Genomic DNA, 14,502 nt, shown 5'->3' with positions numbered 1-14,502 from the left:
GCTCTAATCATGTAAAGTCCAAAGGGTATCTAGATACTTGTCCGTCATGGTTGCGCACGCGCCTCGCTCCGGAGCCCGGAGTAGTCCGGACCGGAGCGGAGTCCGGAGCGCCATAGTGATTCGCAATCCCTGTAATGGTGGTTCGTAGCAGCTTCGTAAACACAGGAGGATCCGGAAACGTTCCCGGCTAGGCCGTCGCCCGCGACAACATGTGAATTTCGTGAAACCGGCGTCTCTCGGATCCCCGTGATCGCCGCGACTGCTCCGTAGCGAGAACCTAACCTAACGAAAGCCCTTCAAGCGACGGTGAGTTTCACGGCGGTCGGCACCGCTGCTACTATTCCCGTATAATCCGCTTCCTCATAAACTTTAGTATCGCTCGTCGTCCTTCGGGAGGAACGATTTCTTTCTCGAGCGAAGTCCTACTCGCGTTTCCTCCCGGTCGAGTGTCCCCGGGGGCGGCGAGCCGCCACGAAAACGGATCTCGCAAGATTTCCGTTCGATGACGGTGTGTCATAGGAGCGGCTCGTGTTGATCCGACAGCATCAGGCATGCACCTAGTGCATGCGGCGCAATCATACGCGCGCGATCTTCTTCGGGTGTGCGTACTTTCGTCCTACGTCGCGCCACCATGAGCGAGGAGTCTAGGAAGATAGTGACCAGGTTTCACCCCATCCACGGCGAGAACATCCTCCTGTGCGAGGACAGCACGGTGGCAGTGCGCACCACAAGCTTCGCCAACTCGGTAGCCTTCAGCGAGAAGCCGTTGCAGCCAGGGGAGATATTCCTCGTGGAGATCGAGAAGACGGAGAGGGGATGGAGCGGACACATGCGGCTGGGTCTCACCCTGATCGATCCGGCTTCGGTCAACAACAACCTGCCTCAATACGCGATGCCTAATCTGGTTCGACTAGGCAACACATGGATCCTCGCTATAACTAGGAATCAAACTATCTGGGACAACTTTGACGGTGGTCTATCATCTACATACACCTCTCTTACTGGTTAGTATCTGTTATATGAAATTACTATGATAATCTTGTAAAAATTCTATTTATGAATGTAATATTACTTTAACTTGTGAAGGAAGTTTGTTAGAAAACGATATAATATGTTTGTAATATTGATACAAAAATTACTATGATACAAAAAATAAAATAATAAAGGTATGAGAACATAATAAGAGCGTTAACGATAATGACACATGTATTAGATGCATTCCAAATTTGTAGCATATTATATGCTTGCTGAATGTTATGTGCTTTATCCATCATCAAAGGTATACCACCAGGAATACCAGCCAGAGAGAAGAAACTGGTCACGGATGGAATCAACGTGCAAACGTCGCGCGGTGTTATTCCCTTCAACGCTCTCAAGCCAAATATAGACGGTTCTTCCCAGTGCATCCTGCCTACGGATGCGGGCAGTCGTATCGGTATCATGTATGTGCCGCAAGCTGGTTGTCCCGATAAGGCAGAAATGCATTTCATTATCAACGGCGAGGATCAGGGTGTATGCGGAAAGGATATTCCTTATAAGGCGGGACCCTTGCGCGCGGTGGTGGATGTCTACGGTACCACGAAACAAGTTCGGATAGTTCAACTGTATGGAGGTGAGTATCTATAATCTATATCTTACATTAAGTCTTGCTTCTTTTCTCAACGCGCTTTCTGTGTGTTTTCAGCAGTATCAACGCTACAGAGTGCATGCCGCGACGCTATATTGCAATACACCAAGAGAAACGCAGTCAATCTGCTCCCTTTGCCGAGACTATTGAAGGACTATTTGTTATATCAATCACAGTGAGAATCAGCTCATTCCGTTTTCGCATATATGTTTAGGAAGCAGTACCCGTTAATTTCTATATCTTTTTCCCAGTGATATTTTCAGTGTTTGGTATGTATATGCGTAATACATGTTCTATTAATTATCGATGACTGCCGGTACATGTGTCGACTCGAAACGTTCGTACGAATTTATTTGTTTCTATACATATCTTTTCGAAGTGTATACGATAGAAACAGTTGACATCTACATAACGAAGGTTTTTTTTACTCGCGCGTTTTGAAGATTTTTCTGGGGTGGAAATACTAAATCATGATGTGTACATAGTGTAACGAAATGTTGATCGCTGCAAAGTCGAGAAATTCAGCGAGATCGTATTGAAAGTTTAACTGTAAGTATCATTCGGAAATGATCATTTATGAGACGTGATGACGCCATATATAAAAGTTAGGTATATTTTCGGGCAGTTACTTTCGCTCTACCTATATTTGCTGAGTTCTCTATTTATTATAAGATACGTAGGGTTAAGTTGCAATTGACACTGTTGTTGAATAAACAAAAACGAAGGATATTAATATAAGTGTCCAAAGCAAACTTGTTTTACAAAATAAAGGTATTTATAAGAAGAAAAAAAGAAAACTATCCCATCGACATCAAGATCTAATCTATCCAATCGATATATATCCTATATAACATTATATAATATGTGCATATCTTATATTTTTTACTTGTTATATAATTACATCATTTAATAACATTATGATACATATATCCATAGTAACTTCATTAAAAATAAATCTATCTTATATATTAGAGAATTAGTATGTTGCAGCTTAGTTCGTAGGGAAACACGTACTTAACAATACAATGTAGGCGATAAGTGCGCTTAGAAATGCCAACCATCCTATAAGCACTATAATATATCTCCACGGCGATGTTTTGCTATTCGATTGCACGAGGTCAGTATTGTCATCCACATCTGCTTCTATTTTGGCTGTCGCGGCAGGATCCAGAATGCTGATTAAAAGAATTCGTCCAATTCGACTGCGCAAAATGGACGTCGTGCCGGCTGAGATCCACATGGGTGGCTCGGTAGTCAGTTCTTGCAGGTGTCGCAAAATACTGGTAAAGATGAGAGCGAACGTTGCTATCCCGAGAGAACTCTCGTAAAAGATAACTGATAAAAAATATATTTATGATTTATTCTTCTTTCTTTTCTCTCTGTTCCTTTCTTGTTATGCACAGTGAAACTAGGAAGTAAACTAAAAAGCTAGCGATAATAGTTAAGTTAAACATTTAATTAAATATATATAATTGGATAAACTAATTTTGCAGAAATTAATATTGAAATATTAATTGTTGAGAATCGAAGAATATTAAGATGGATAAATAGCGAATAGGTTTTTTTATTTGTTACCTTATTAAATTATATCTTGTTAAATACTTACGTATTTTGGGAGTGTTAATGCCGCTGTTTGGCATTTCCCAATGCACGTCTTGTATGCACAATAAATGGCAAATGAAATTGAGATTAGCAATCACCATTCGCTCGAAAGATTTCGGTTCTAGCCACAATGTCATCAGAGTCATCACCATTAGCACTGTGAACATTGTGTAAAATGCGACGTATCGAAATTAATAGAAGGAGCAAGTAAATGAAGTTAATTTATTTGCTCGTTGAAAATTAAGTTACCATCTTACCATTAGTATATATGTTAAATTTAAATTATCAAAAAATTGTTTTTACAAAATTTGATCGCGAGTTTTTATCACATTGCATCAGCTTTGAATATTAAAGAAAAGGATATTTTGCCATCAATAAAACAATATTAATTAATATTAATAAAAATCAATAAAATGCGCAACGTACCTATGGTAGGTGATATGTACGCAATGCGTATGATGCCCGAATGACTCTTCAGAATAAAGTGATAGGAAAGCATTTTGACGGTCGAACCCGAATTGTATTTGTATCTATTTTCCCATCTTGTTATATAAAGTTCCACTAAATCCCACTCGACATTCTTTGAATCTATACTTGCCTGTGACTGTAAATGTATTAAATTGGCAGATTAAAAATTAAAGAAGAGAACTTAGCATTACTAAAAAAATATAACTTTTTTTATACACATATTGCGCAAGTATTGCTTATCTCAGATACGAAATAAATCTGTTTTGGTGGAAAATGAAAAATTATACCACATTCTGATTGGAAACAAGCTCAATCTCGTCACCGGAATGTGACCACGATCCGAATTGTATAGTGCAATTCAGAGTATGATATGGCCACCACGTGTTATCTGAGGTACATTTTGTAGCATACTTTGCTGCCGTGAACCATCTAACTGCCCCCGATTTCGAGACCCAACAATTTAAAATATCGTGACCCGATGAGCTTTCTCCAATTCGTCTAAACATACAAATAATTTGATAAATTCCATTTAAACTCAATATCATTCCACATTTTGGGCATAGAAATTAAGAAATGTGTCAAGATATTTTCTACATCTCAGATTTGTTTTAACTTTTCGATGTAATTTTATTGATGCTTGTTGAGATCGTGTACGTTTAGCTCTAACAATTGTAAGTGAAATAATTTAGGAGATGTTAGTAGAAATCTTTTAATTGACGATACATTATTTGCTGTATTTAGTAATATTTAGAACACAATTGTAGATAAATTGAATTCGGATTCCGATATTTGAAAATTAATATATTTATACAAGAAAGATCGATATTGATGTAATTATTGATAAGTTTAAATGTTTTCCTAATTATTAAGATATTATGGAAATGTATATTATATATTACATACTCGTTATGTATCAATACGTCAGGCACCCAAATTTGATAATATGTTACAGGTACCCGTTTGATGTCGTCAAATTCTGCAGGGTTCCACGTTAAATGCGAATCATTCCATGACTGTCCAAACAAAATATTAATATAAAACTCAAACATTATGTTTAGAAACTTGTAAAGTACTATTTATATACGTAAATTCACCATTGAGATCCACGTATGCAATAGGAAGCTTTCACTTTCGTAAGTCTATAAAATAAATTAACAGTTTTAAATTTGGTTCTCTAGATTTTCTTTTGTAAATTACAGCATATTTTTGACTAATTTGAAATCTACTTACGTATTCAAAGAAGTGTGGATACAGCCAAAAAATCACACGCGTTATGTTATTATTGTTCTGGACCGGTCTTACATCGGGATCGTATTCGCAAAGAAGATGCCTTTTTAATTTTACCATAGTTGATTTGGTCTCGGCACTACAACTGCTGTCCGCTATTACGTCGGTGCACACGATATCGAGGATAAACAGCAGGATAGGAAAGAAACCCATTCTGCCCATTTTGAATAGCTACACGACGAACGGATCTACAAAGACTGAATCGCTTAGCGATGATTATGTGAAAGCAGAACGATAATTATACGCCCAGCGAAATGTAAAACTGCAGATCACGAAGACCGCCCCCTCATCAACAAGCTCTTATCAACAATAGAAATTGTTTTATCTTTTTTTTTTAATCATGGACGTGACAAACACATTTTCCGAAAGCACAAAGTTACCTTAACTATATGAATTTTTTTATTATTTTAAATTATTTTATTTATTTTACTTAAAGTTAGAAAATGTAGCATATATGTAATATTTATAATTTCAAAAACAATTAAATCGAAAACCATTGTGACAATAATATTATTTAGTATTTATATTATTACAAATATAGAAAATTTTTAAGCAGATAGATAAAAATAATGGAATTAAAAACGGTTATAATGATTCAGAAAATCGAATTTAAAACTGTAACTTATTTTTATATTAATAACATTATCTTCACTGATTTCTTATTACAGCATTTTTAACAAATTTTATGTAACAATATTATTCTTTTATTTTAAATAGCTCTCCCAATACCATACTTTTCTTAATATACTTATGCAATTGTAATTAAACATCTTAAATTACATGAATTGTTCGAATAAAAGAGTGTCACAAACGAAATTTAACAAGGAAGGAACAAGAAGACGAGGTACATTTTATTTAAAAAAAAATGCAAACAATTATTTATTTTAATCTTTCACAAAAAGGCAAACAGAACATATTGTTTAAAAGGATTTTTAACATTATGGAGAACGTTTTGATTGCACCATTGATTAATTTGCTCCCGAAGGTACAAGAGTGATTAAGATGATAACATAGGTGAGGATCACACAGAAGAATGACAACCACTCAACGATAGCGGCGAAATGTCTCCAGGACGATTCTTTCATTCTCATTCCGGACTTTGGAAGATCCGAGCTGTCTTCACCCACTATATCTCCACCTGCTATCTTAGATTCCTCGTCGTTCAGGACCAAAAATCGACCAGCCCTGTTGCTCAAGATGAACGTCGTCGTAGAAAACATCCAACTTGGCATCTCCATGCTCATGTTTTGCAGTTTACGTAACAAGGCTGTCAGAATTAACGTGAATGTAGCCAATGCCAAGGAATCGCGGTAGAACAGCACTGCAGGATGAATATAAGAAATGTAACTTGTTATTTGTAATTTAAATCATGTAGTTTTGCGTGTGATTCTGGTAATTGATTCTAGATTCTATTGTATCTTAATTTTTAATTCGAATACTATCTCTCATTGTATTAAATAATATTTGAACAACATTTTTATTGGATAATTATTGATACGAAAAGATTTCATTTCAAAGTTATGAAATTGAAATGTCTCTTTCTTTCAGATTTAACTTAGGATATTTTTTGTTAATTATGACATTCTTTGTGGTTTTGATACTCACTTATATTAGGAGGATTAACGCCATTGTACGGCACTAACCAGTGTAAATCGAACATGCAGAGTAAGTGGCAAATAAAATTTACGCTCGCGATTGCTACTCGTTCAACCGATCTTGAATCCAACCAGAGCACCGTCAGAGTGAGGAATATCAAAGCTAGAAAAGGCATTCATGATCTAAGTATATATACAATTACCATGCAAGTTTGTTTTTGCAAACAATTGCTTACCGATGGCTGGTGTGACGTAAGATCTATGATTTATGTCGTTATGCCGTGTCAATAAAAATGTGTAATCGATTTTTGGAAAAGTATTGTTTGGACAACATTTATATTTTTTAACAATTTTCTCTGCGTCTAACAATTTCAAGTCCCACTCTGTGCTATTCTCGTAGCCATTCATGTTAACCTGTGAAATAAATGTAGTTAGATAGTTATTTTTTTATTTTTTAATATAACATTATGAAAATATATAAATTTATTTATAAATAAAATTTATAAAAATGAATGGAAAGAAAAGCGAAAATTGCGTACAGATCTCTCAAAAATATCTTAAATTAAAACAGAGAGACAAAGAAAGATATTTTTTCTTTATTCTATATTCTAATTTAATAATTTTTAGATGAAATTTTTGCCAGCAATTTTACAATATATCGCTCGCATTAACTCAAGGTACGTTAAGTTAATTTTATAATGCATAATTTTTCATCAAAAGTAATATTCGGAAAAAAGTATGTATGGAAAAGATTTATTATTTCAGTTTTGTAAATCAAGTAATTCACGTACTCCGGTTCCGTCTAGGTGGACATCGATTTCCTCTCCTGTATGCAACCATGAGCCGAGTGTGATATTACATGTGTGCTGGTCGTGAGGCCAATAAGTATAATCAGAATCGCATTTTGAAATATATTTTACAGACGGCACGCAAATGACAGAGCCCGTATTAAAAAGCAAACATTCTGTGTCGAAAGTCGAGTATTCATCATTCGACATATCGCCACTAAAAGAACCGAACAAGTATTTAATTGCATTTACATTACGTAATTGAGTGCTAATATAAAAATAAGAATTGAAAATAAGTCTATCTTAAATAGCAAATAATTTATCCTAAAAAATAGAAAAAATAGAAAATAAAAATTTAAATTAGAGTATAAATTTCTTTTAATTTAAAAGGATAAGAGAGATGAATCAAATTATTCTTCCAAATTATTTGTTTATATCTGATCAGATTTATAAATGTTTCCTTCTCTCGCTACATGCTCTATTTTAATTTTTCTCTAATTTATTAATATTAGTGTAACGCGATTAATAACGATAATATAAGGATAACTTACGAGTTGTAAATATGCAAATCGGGTAACCAAATATCGTAGGATTTCACGTGAATATAAGTAATTCCGTTATAATCACTCGATGTCCAGGTAAGATACGTGTCCGTCCAAGACTATTAATTAAATATCTTATTCAAATAAGAATGTGGTACGATAAGTAAAATATTATAGGCTCACCAATGACATCCAGCTATGAAGCGTCAGTATACCCTCCCCGGCCTGTAAATAAAATTAATTAATTTTCCTTATATACTATTTAATTGCGAAATGAACAGAAAAGATGAAAGTTACACTTTAGATAAAAGTAATTTATTTTTTGACATAAAATATATATTTTAATTAATTTTTAAATTAAGACATGTACTATGTCAGAAAATAAAAATTGTAAGTTTGCTAAAATATAATAGTTCGAATAACAAAGTTCCCGCTAATACATTATATTCTTTTTCGAAATATTATATTTAGATCACGTAATATAATTTATCACGTAATAATTTACGATGATGCACTTACGAATTCCATCATTTTTGGCATCAGTTTGAGAGTCACGTTGATAACTGTTTTATGATGGTTCGGACGGACAGTGAAATCATAATCGCAAAAGAGATACTTTTTAAGACGCAACAGCGGTGTCGTACTTTCCAAATCTTTGCACCCTCGTGTTACAACTGTGTCTGAATGTGGTGCATCATTGATAATAGAAGCTAAAAAAGAAAATATAGATTTACATTGAGATTTAAAATATAATATCATATTTGATAAATCAAATTATTTTAATGTAAATATTACTTTTGACAAGTAAAAACGGAGAGGGACTTTGAGAGTTCAACACGGTTGACGGTACACAAATTAACGTTATATCGATCTTTAATAACTAATAATATACATAATAAATCCGACGTTTCGGCTCCGCTTCGAAACATTTCAGCGCTGCGGTAACAATTAAATCAAAATGATCACGTTCTGCGGAGAGAAATAAGTAACTTCAAAATTTGATGAATTTACCAAGCCCCCTTCTTTTTACTTGTCACTTGTTAATTTCATTATCGAGAGTCCCTTGTTATTTATCCAATTATTAGAATATTACTTTTTATTAGAATGTTTCTTAGAAGCTTTAACGATAACAAAAATTATTTTTAAACATACTTAATTGATGACATGCGCTTAATTATTGAATGTAGAAAAATATATGTAATGAAACAATTATTATTATTTTACTGAAGATTAGATAACGTACCAAATTGACCATGCCAGAGAATTAGGAAAAATCCGAACACTTGTATTATTCTCATCTTGATCGGAACAAGCCAACGGCTCTGATTTAACTAATCCTCTTTATAGCAGCGTAACAATCAAACGCCTCATAAAATCCGAAACTGCTGATATATTGGACGCCCCCAAGGTATCGATACTTGAGAGTTACACGAAAACCAATTAAATAAAGACAATCTTGTACGGTCCGGAATATTAATTAATTAAAGCTCTTGAAATTCCTCGCAAGCAGTAAATTTACATCAAATTTTTCCAACAAATAGTTCTTAATATGAAATACTTACGGTGATATTTTTTATACTTATTAGAAATGTTGAAATTAAGAAAGGCAAATCTAACAAGTGGATTTTATGGAAATGCTTAATTCTGGAACTGCCCGTGTGTAACTGTACATTTAAAAATTCGATTACATCATGCACTGCGCTTTGACAGCTTTAATATATTTTTATTTTTATTGAAAAGTGGAAAGTAATTCATCAACAAGATACCTATTTCTTTGAATTTTTCTATTTAAAAAATTTAGAAGTTAAGGAAAATATATTAGGAATAATTTAAAATTGCGTAATTTTAATAATTAAGAACATGAATCGCCACATATTTTACGGCAGTTTAATTTTTTCGTGAAATCCGCACAGCGTGCAATGCATATAATTCCATTATTCTCGTGATCTTCTAATATAAATTCAATACGTAGCTTATTTTTAAACATTGATTTAAAACACGCGCGGGACAAAATTTCCATGAAAAATCTTTATTACGAAGAGATAAATATTTCGAAGAAATGATCGGGACCGGCACGCGACCTCGGTGTTGTTTTTTGTGCGCGGCGCGCTTTGTTCACGTGATATCACCGCGCGGAAAAACAAAGTCACCGACAGACAACTCAGACAACCGTTCCGTACTAGTATAAGAGAAAATTGTCGTTGAAAATCTCATATGTATGTATGCGTGCGGAGTAGTATTGCGTGTAGCGAGAGATGGCGTGTAAAAAATCTTGTCTATAAATGACATCACGCTTATAAAGTTAAGCGTGTAAAAAATCTTGTCTGCAAAAGACATCAAGCTTGAAAAAAATTAAGCGTGTAAAAAATCTTGTCTGCAAAAAACATCACGCTTGAAAAAAATTAAGCGTGTAAAAAATCTTCTCTTTCGTGGTGGACCACCTTGGCGTGGTGAGAGGGCTCCCCGTTCGGATCCGACGGGTTATGTCCGGCGACTTCTGCTTCGCAGAAGTCGCTGTGGTGGCCCGTTGGTGAGGTGCGGGGTCTAAGAGTCCACCCTTCCTGCCGCCGGTCTACGGACCGGAGTGGTGGGAAGAATGGGGGTCCGGCAACCCCCTTTTCGGTCTTCTAGGAGATCGAAGATTCTCTCCCTGTCTGCCTTCGGCGACATCACGCTTTTCTCCAGTAGTGAGCGTGTAATAAATAAATCCTCCTCCTGTCTGCCTTCGGCGACATCACGCTTTTCTCCAGTAGTGAGCGTGTAATAAATAAATCCTCCTCCTGTCTGCCTTCGGCGACATCACGCTTTTCTCCAGTAGTGAGCGTGTAACAAATAAATCCTCCTCCTGTCTGCCTTCGGCGACATCACGCTTTTCTCCAGTAGTGAGCGTGTAATAAATAAATCCTCCTCCTGTCTGCCTTCGGCGACATCACGCTTTTCTCCAGTAGTGAGCGTGTAAAAAATAAATCCTCCTCCTGTCTGCCTTCGGCGACATCACGCTTTTCTCCAGTAGTGAGCGTGTAAAAAATAAATCCTCCTCCTGTCTGCCTTCGGCGACATCACGCTTTTCTCCAGTAGTGAGCGTGTAACAAATAAATCCTCCTCCAGTCTGCCTTCGGCGACATCACGCTTTTCTCCAGTAGTGAGCGTGTAAAAAATAAATCCTCCTCCTGTCTGCCTTCGGCGACATCACGCTTTTCTCCAGTAGTGAGCGTGTAAAAAATAAATCCTCCTCCTGTCTGCCTTCGGCGACATCACGCTTTTCTCCAGTAGTGAGCGTGTAACAAATAAATCCTCCTCCTGTCTGCCTTCGGCGACATCACGCTTTTCTCCAGTAGTGAGCGTGTAACAAATAAATCCTCCTCCTGTCTGCCTTCGGCGACATCACGCTTTTCTCCAGTAGTGAGCGTGTAACAAATAAATCCTCCTCCGGTCTGCCTTCGGCGACCTCACGCTTTTCTCCAGTAGTGAGCGTGTAATAAATAAATCCTCTGTTAGGGTCACTCGTGGTGGTTTTAGCCGGTAGGCTGCGGGGAAATGGCGGAACTTTAATGTTCTGCTCTCCGCAGAATCCGGCACTCCCCCCGCCCCGCCCCGGGGAAGGGGGGGTCTTCCTCCCGAAAGGGGGGTCACTGGTCACTCAAACCCCGGAAGAATGGAGGCACTCCCCGACCAGTGGTGCTCCCCGATCGGTGGCACAGCCACCGTGACTGGTTGCCACTGCTGACGGGTTGCCTCCAGGACGTCGTGGGGATTCCAGTGATGGAAGATTTCCACCACGTAAAAAAAAAAAAAAAAGGTAGGGCCTTAGCTAAAACGTAGGTAGGGAATAATTTGTAATTCTTTTCAGCAATTACATTTCCATTAAGCGAAAAAAGTCAAGAAATACTTCGACTATATTGCAATGACGTCGTAAAATTAATGCAATATAGCTGAAATGGCTTCTTGATTTATCTTGCTTAATGGCAATGAAATCACACTGCATTGCCACGAGTCTCAATGTGGCTCGAGACTCCTAGCTGACCCGGAGATGGAAGTGGATATTGCGGCCGGAACAGCTTAAAAGAAAGTGGTGAGTGTAATTCATTTTCACGTACTATGTCACTTATGTCCAAAAATTTTCTATCTCTTCTGTCTTTACTTAATCGAATTGTTCATTTGAATGTTTCAGAAAATAACGACGCAGAAGGTGACATCGGAGCAGCGAGGGAATCCTGCGTAGCTGACATTCCGAGCAGCCTGAGAGGAGGAGGAGGCCTAGGATAGGCATCGGGCATCGGCGTACCAACACTTCTGGTAAGTGTTACTTTTTATTTTTTCTACAGATATTATAGAATCCCTTTTTTCGTTTATCCTTATTCAGTTGCTACATTAAACCGTGTTTCGAAATATAAATTAGTAAAAAGAAATCATTTGAAAAATTGGATTCAAGTTGATTCTAACGTAAAGACCTTTTTCGAAAAAGTAATTTAAAAGAATATTAATCTGAATAACGAATAAGATGTTCGATGCGCGTGACAATTATTTCATCGATTCGATAATTTTTATGTTACAGAAAATATCAACGCGGGAAGGAGCATCAGCTTAGCATCGAGGGAACACGAGAGACATCCCGAGCAACCTGAGAGGAGGTGGAGGCTTGGGAGAGGCATCAGGCGCCGGCGGAACAACATGCGGTAAATATAATTGGTTTATACATATTGTGTCTTTCGCGGAAAGTTTAACCAATCGGTTTTTCAATCGAATAGTAAAGTTAATCAGAGAATAGAAATTAAAAAAGTTTTATTTTTAAAATTCTATTTAAAATTCTTGTGATCAATAAATAGAGTATACTTTCAAGAAATTAAACGTGATTTCTTTTATTAAATTTATTTAACAAATTAAAATATAGAATTCCGTGTTTTACGTTCGGTAATTATTTTCGGTATTTCAATCGAAATACAGACTGTCTCTTTTCTTCCCTGCTCTAATCTGAATTATATGTTTGATTGTTACAGAATCATCGTAGCGACATTGCAGATACAGCTCCGCTGCTGCGCATCGGGGTCGGTGAGTCGATGATTATATTTTTATATTTAAGGTATCGAATCTATGATATTTACATCAAATATTTTGCAAAGACCTTTTTGTAAAATTACGACAGTATTTTGTTATATGTATTACGTTTTATAGATTCGCCGCCTTAAAATGGGTTAACTGGAACTGAATAGTATTAACATTTAGTTCTGGATAAATCATATAGATTCATTTATCGTACGTACATTCTGTCTTTATAAATTCTATCTCAAATATCTTTCAAGATTAAATGTTACATAAATTGGTGCAAGAATGCAATATATACGCTTATAGATATTTTTAGCCTACATATATCGCGATCGAAGATAAAATACCTTGCAATATTTTAATCAATTATTGTTGGTACATATATATATACATATATATATATATATGGAGGGGTAAAAACACACCACAGTGGTGTAAGTCAAATTTTTAAAAATATTTTCTCGTGTGCATATTATAGATACAATCTGTACAATATATAAATTGCATCTATGCACACGAAAAAATATTTTTAAAAATTTGACTTACACCACTGTGGTTTTTACACCTCCATATATATATATATATATATATATATATATAGTCTATTTAATAATACATGTAACCCATGAAATCTATTTAACAAAATCATTTGTTCAATTAATTTGTTCACAATCACATCGATTGAAATTATTTATATTCCAATATCGCGCCAATTTGAACCTAAACTTTCCCAGTTTATCCATATTAATGTATATAAAGAACTCTGCGCATTCACCGATGTCGATCGTTTATTTTTCCATGCATATGCACACGCACGTGTGATACGTATAGATAAGTACGTATTATATACTCACGGCACACCACGTTGCGTACGCGATCCGTACTCTTCCTATATAGTCTCAAGGTGGAAACGGGGGTTGCCATGACCGTGAAGAGGGGGGGTTTTTCGTTCTCCTTCGGATGAAGGATTGACCGTGAAGAAAAATTTTCGTGAATCGATAATACGCGACTAACGCGACCAGCTGTAGCAACGGATTAGTCACGTGGACAGCTTGTACGAGTTGTACGTCGTTGCTTGATCCATCAGCGGGCAACCCCCGAAGCCACCTCCGCTCTTCCTCGCTTTTCAGCATTCTCGTGAAATTCGATACATAATTTATATAATTTATAATTTACATAATTGACATATTATCCTGGAAAACCGTGTTCTAGTGATATACATTTCTTTTAACATCGGTCATGATCCTGGCGAGAATCTATGAGCATTCCGATAGATCAATAAATCATGGTTTCAATCGCTTAATATCGGTTGTCGTTCTCTCGCGATTACGGCGATTACGGAGATTGCGGGGAAAAAGAGAGAAAAGGGAGGACGAAGTAGGTAGAGAGAGTACGGAGGATCGGCATCGGGATTGCTGCAATAGCGAACGTAAAGAGGACAACTCTCTCTTCACTGGTCGGGAATGATAGAATTAGTAAAACAGCGCGGCGGTTATCTCTCGCTAAACTTGTCGCGTATGTATATACGTCTTGAAACAAAGTACAAGACC

General features: G+C 36.3%; 3 protein-coding genes across 5 annotated transcripts; 1 reads left to right on the top strand and 2 right to left on the bottom strand.

Moving 5' to 3' along the window:
* The first annotated feature begins 67 nt into the window (after positions 1-67).
* Positions 68-2,427, top strand: LOC139774919 (neuralized-like protein 2). Of its 3 annotated transcripts, none has more exons than XM_071710460.1 (3): positions 68-1,004; positions 1,292-1,612; positions 1,685-2,427. In XM_071710460.1, the coding sequence occupies exons 1-3, from the start codon at positions 632-634 to the stop codon at positions 1,804-1,806; spliced, it is 816 nt and encodes a 271-aa protein (XP_071566561.1). In that variant the 5' UTR covers positions 68-631; the 3' UTR covers positions 1,807-2,427. The 3 variants fall into 3 exon arrangements, with proteins under 3 accessions (XP_071566561.1, XP_071566560.1, XP_071566559.1); XM_071710459.1 differs by having other exon boundaries at positions 71-1,004; positions 1,280-1,612; positions 1,688-2,427; XM_071710458.1 differs by having other exon boundaries at positions 71-1,004; positions 1,280-1,612.
* Positions 2,428-5,235, bottom strand: LOC139774918 (neuronal acetylcholine receptor subunit beta-3-like). The gene is made up of 7 exons (XM_071710457.1): positions 4,928-5,235; positions 4,792-4,836; positions 4,601-4,710; positions 3,985-4,195; positions 3,656-3,833; positions 3,234-3,386; positions 2,428-2,962 (listed from the first exon to the last, which is right to left on the bottom strand). Exons 1-7 carry the CDS (start codon positions 5,144-5,146, stop codon positions 2,619-2,621), a joined length of 1,260 nt encoding a protein of 419 aa, XP_071566558.1. The 5' UTR covers positions 5,147-5,235; the 3' UTR covers positions 2,428-2,618.
* Positions 5,236-5,854: 619 nt separating this feature from the next.
* On the bottom strand, positions 5,855-9,278 carry LOC139774943 (acetylcholine receptor subunit alpha-like 2). The gene is made up of 8 exons (XM_071710508.1): positions 9,153-9,278; positions 8,429-8,619; positions 8,093-8,134; positions 7,919-8,028; positions 7,371-7,584; positions 6,816-6,993; positions 6,590-6,742; positions 5,855-6,305 (listed from the first exon to the last, which is right to left on the bottom strand). Exons 1-8 carry the CDS (start codon positions 9,205-9,207, stop codon positions 5,953-5,955), a joined length of 1,296 nt encoding a protein of 431 aa, XP_071566609.1. The 5' UTR covers positions 9,208-9,278; the 3' UTR covers positions 5,855-5,952.
* Positions 9,279-14,502: the final 5,224 nt, after the last annotated feature.

Source organism: Temnothorax nylanderi, unplaced genomic scaffold, assembly GCF_030848795.1.
Source record: "Temnothorax nylanderi isolate EJ_2023f unplaced genomic scaffold, tnyl_v1.0 TNYL_tig0090_pilon, whole genome shotgun sequence".
Lineage (NCBI taxonomy): Eukaryota > Metazoa > Arthropoda > Insecta > Hymenoptera > Formicidae > Temnothorax > Temnothorax nylanderi.
Note: the sequence above shows the minus strand (reverse complement) of the source record. Positions and strands in the feature narration are given on the sequence as shown.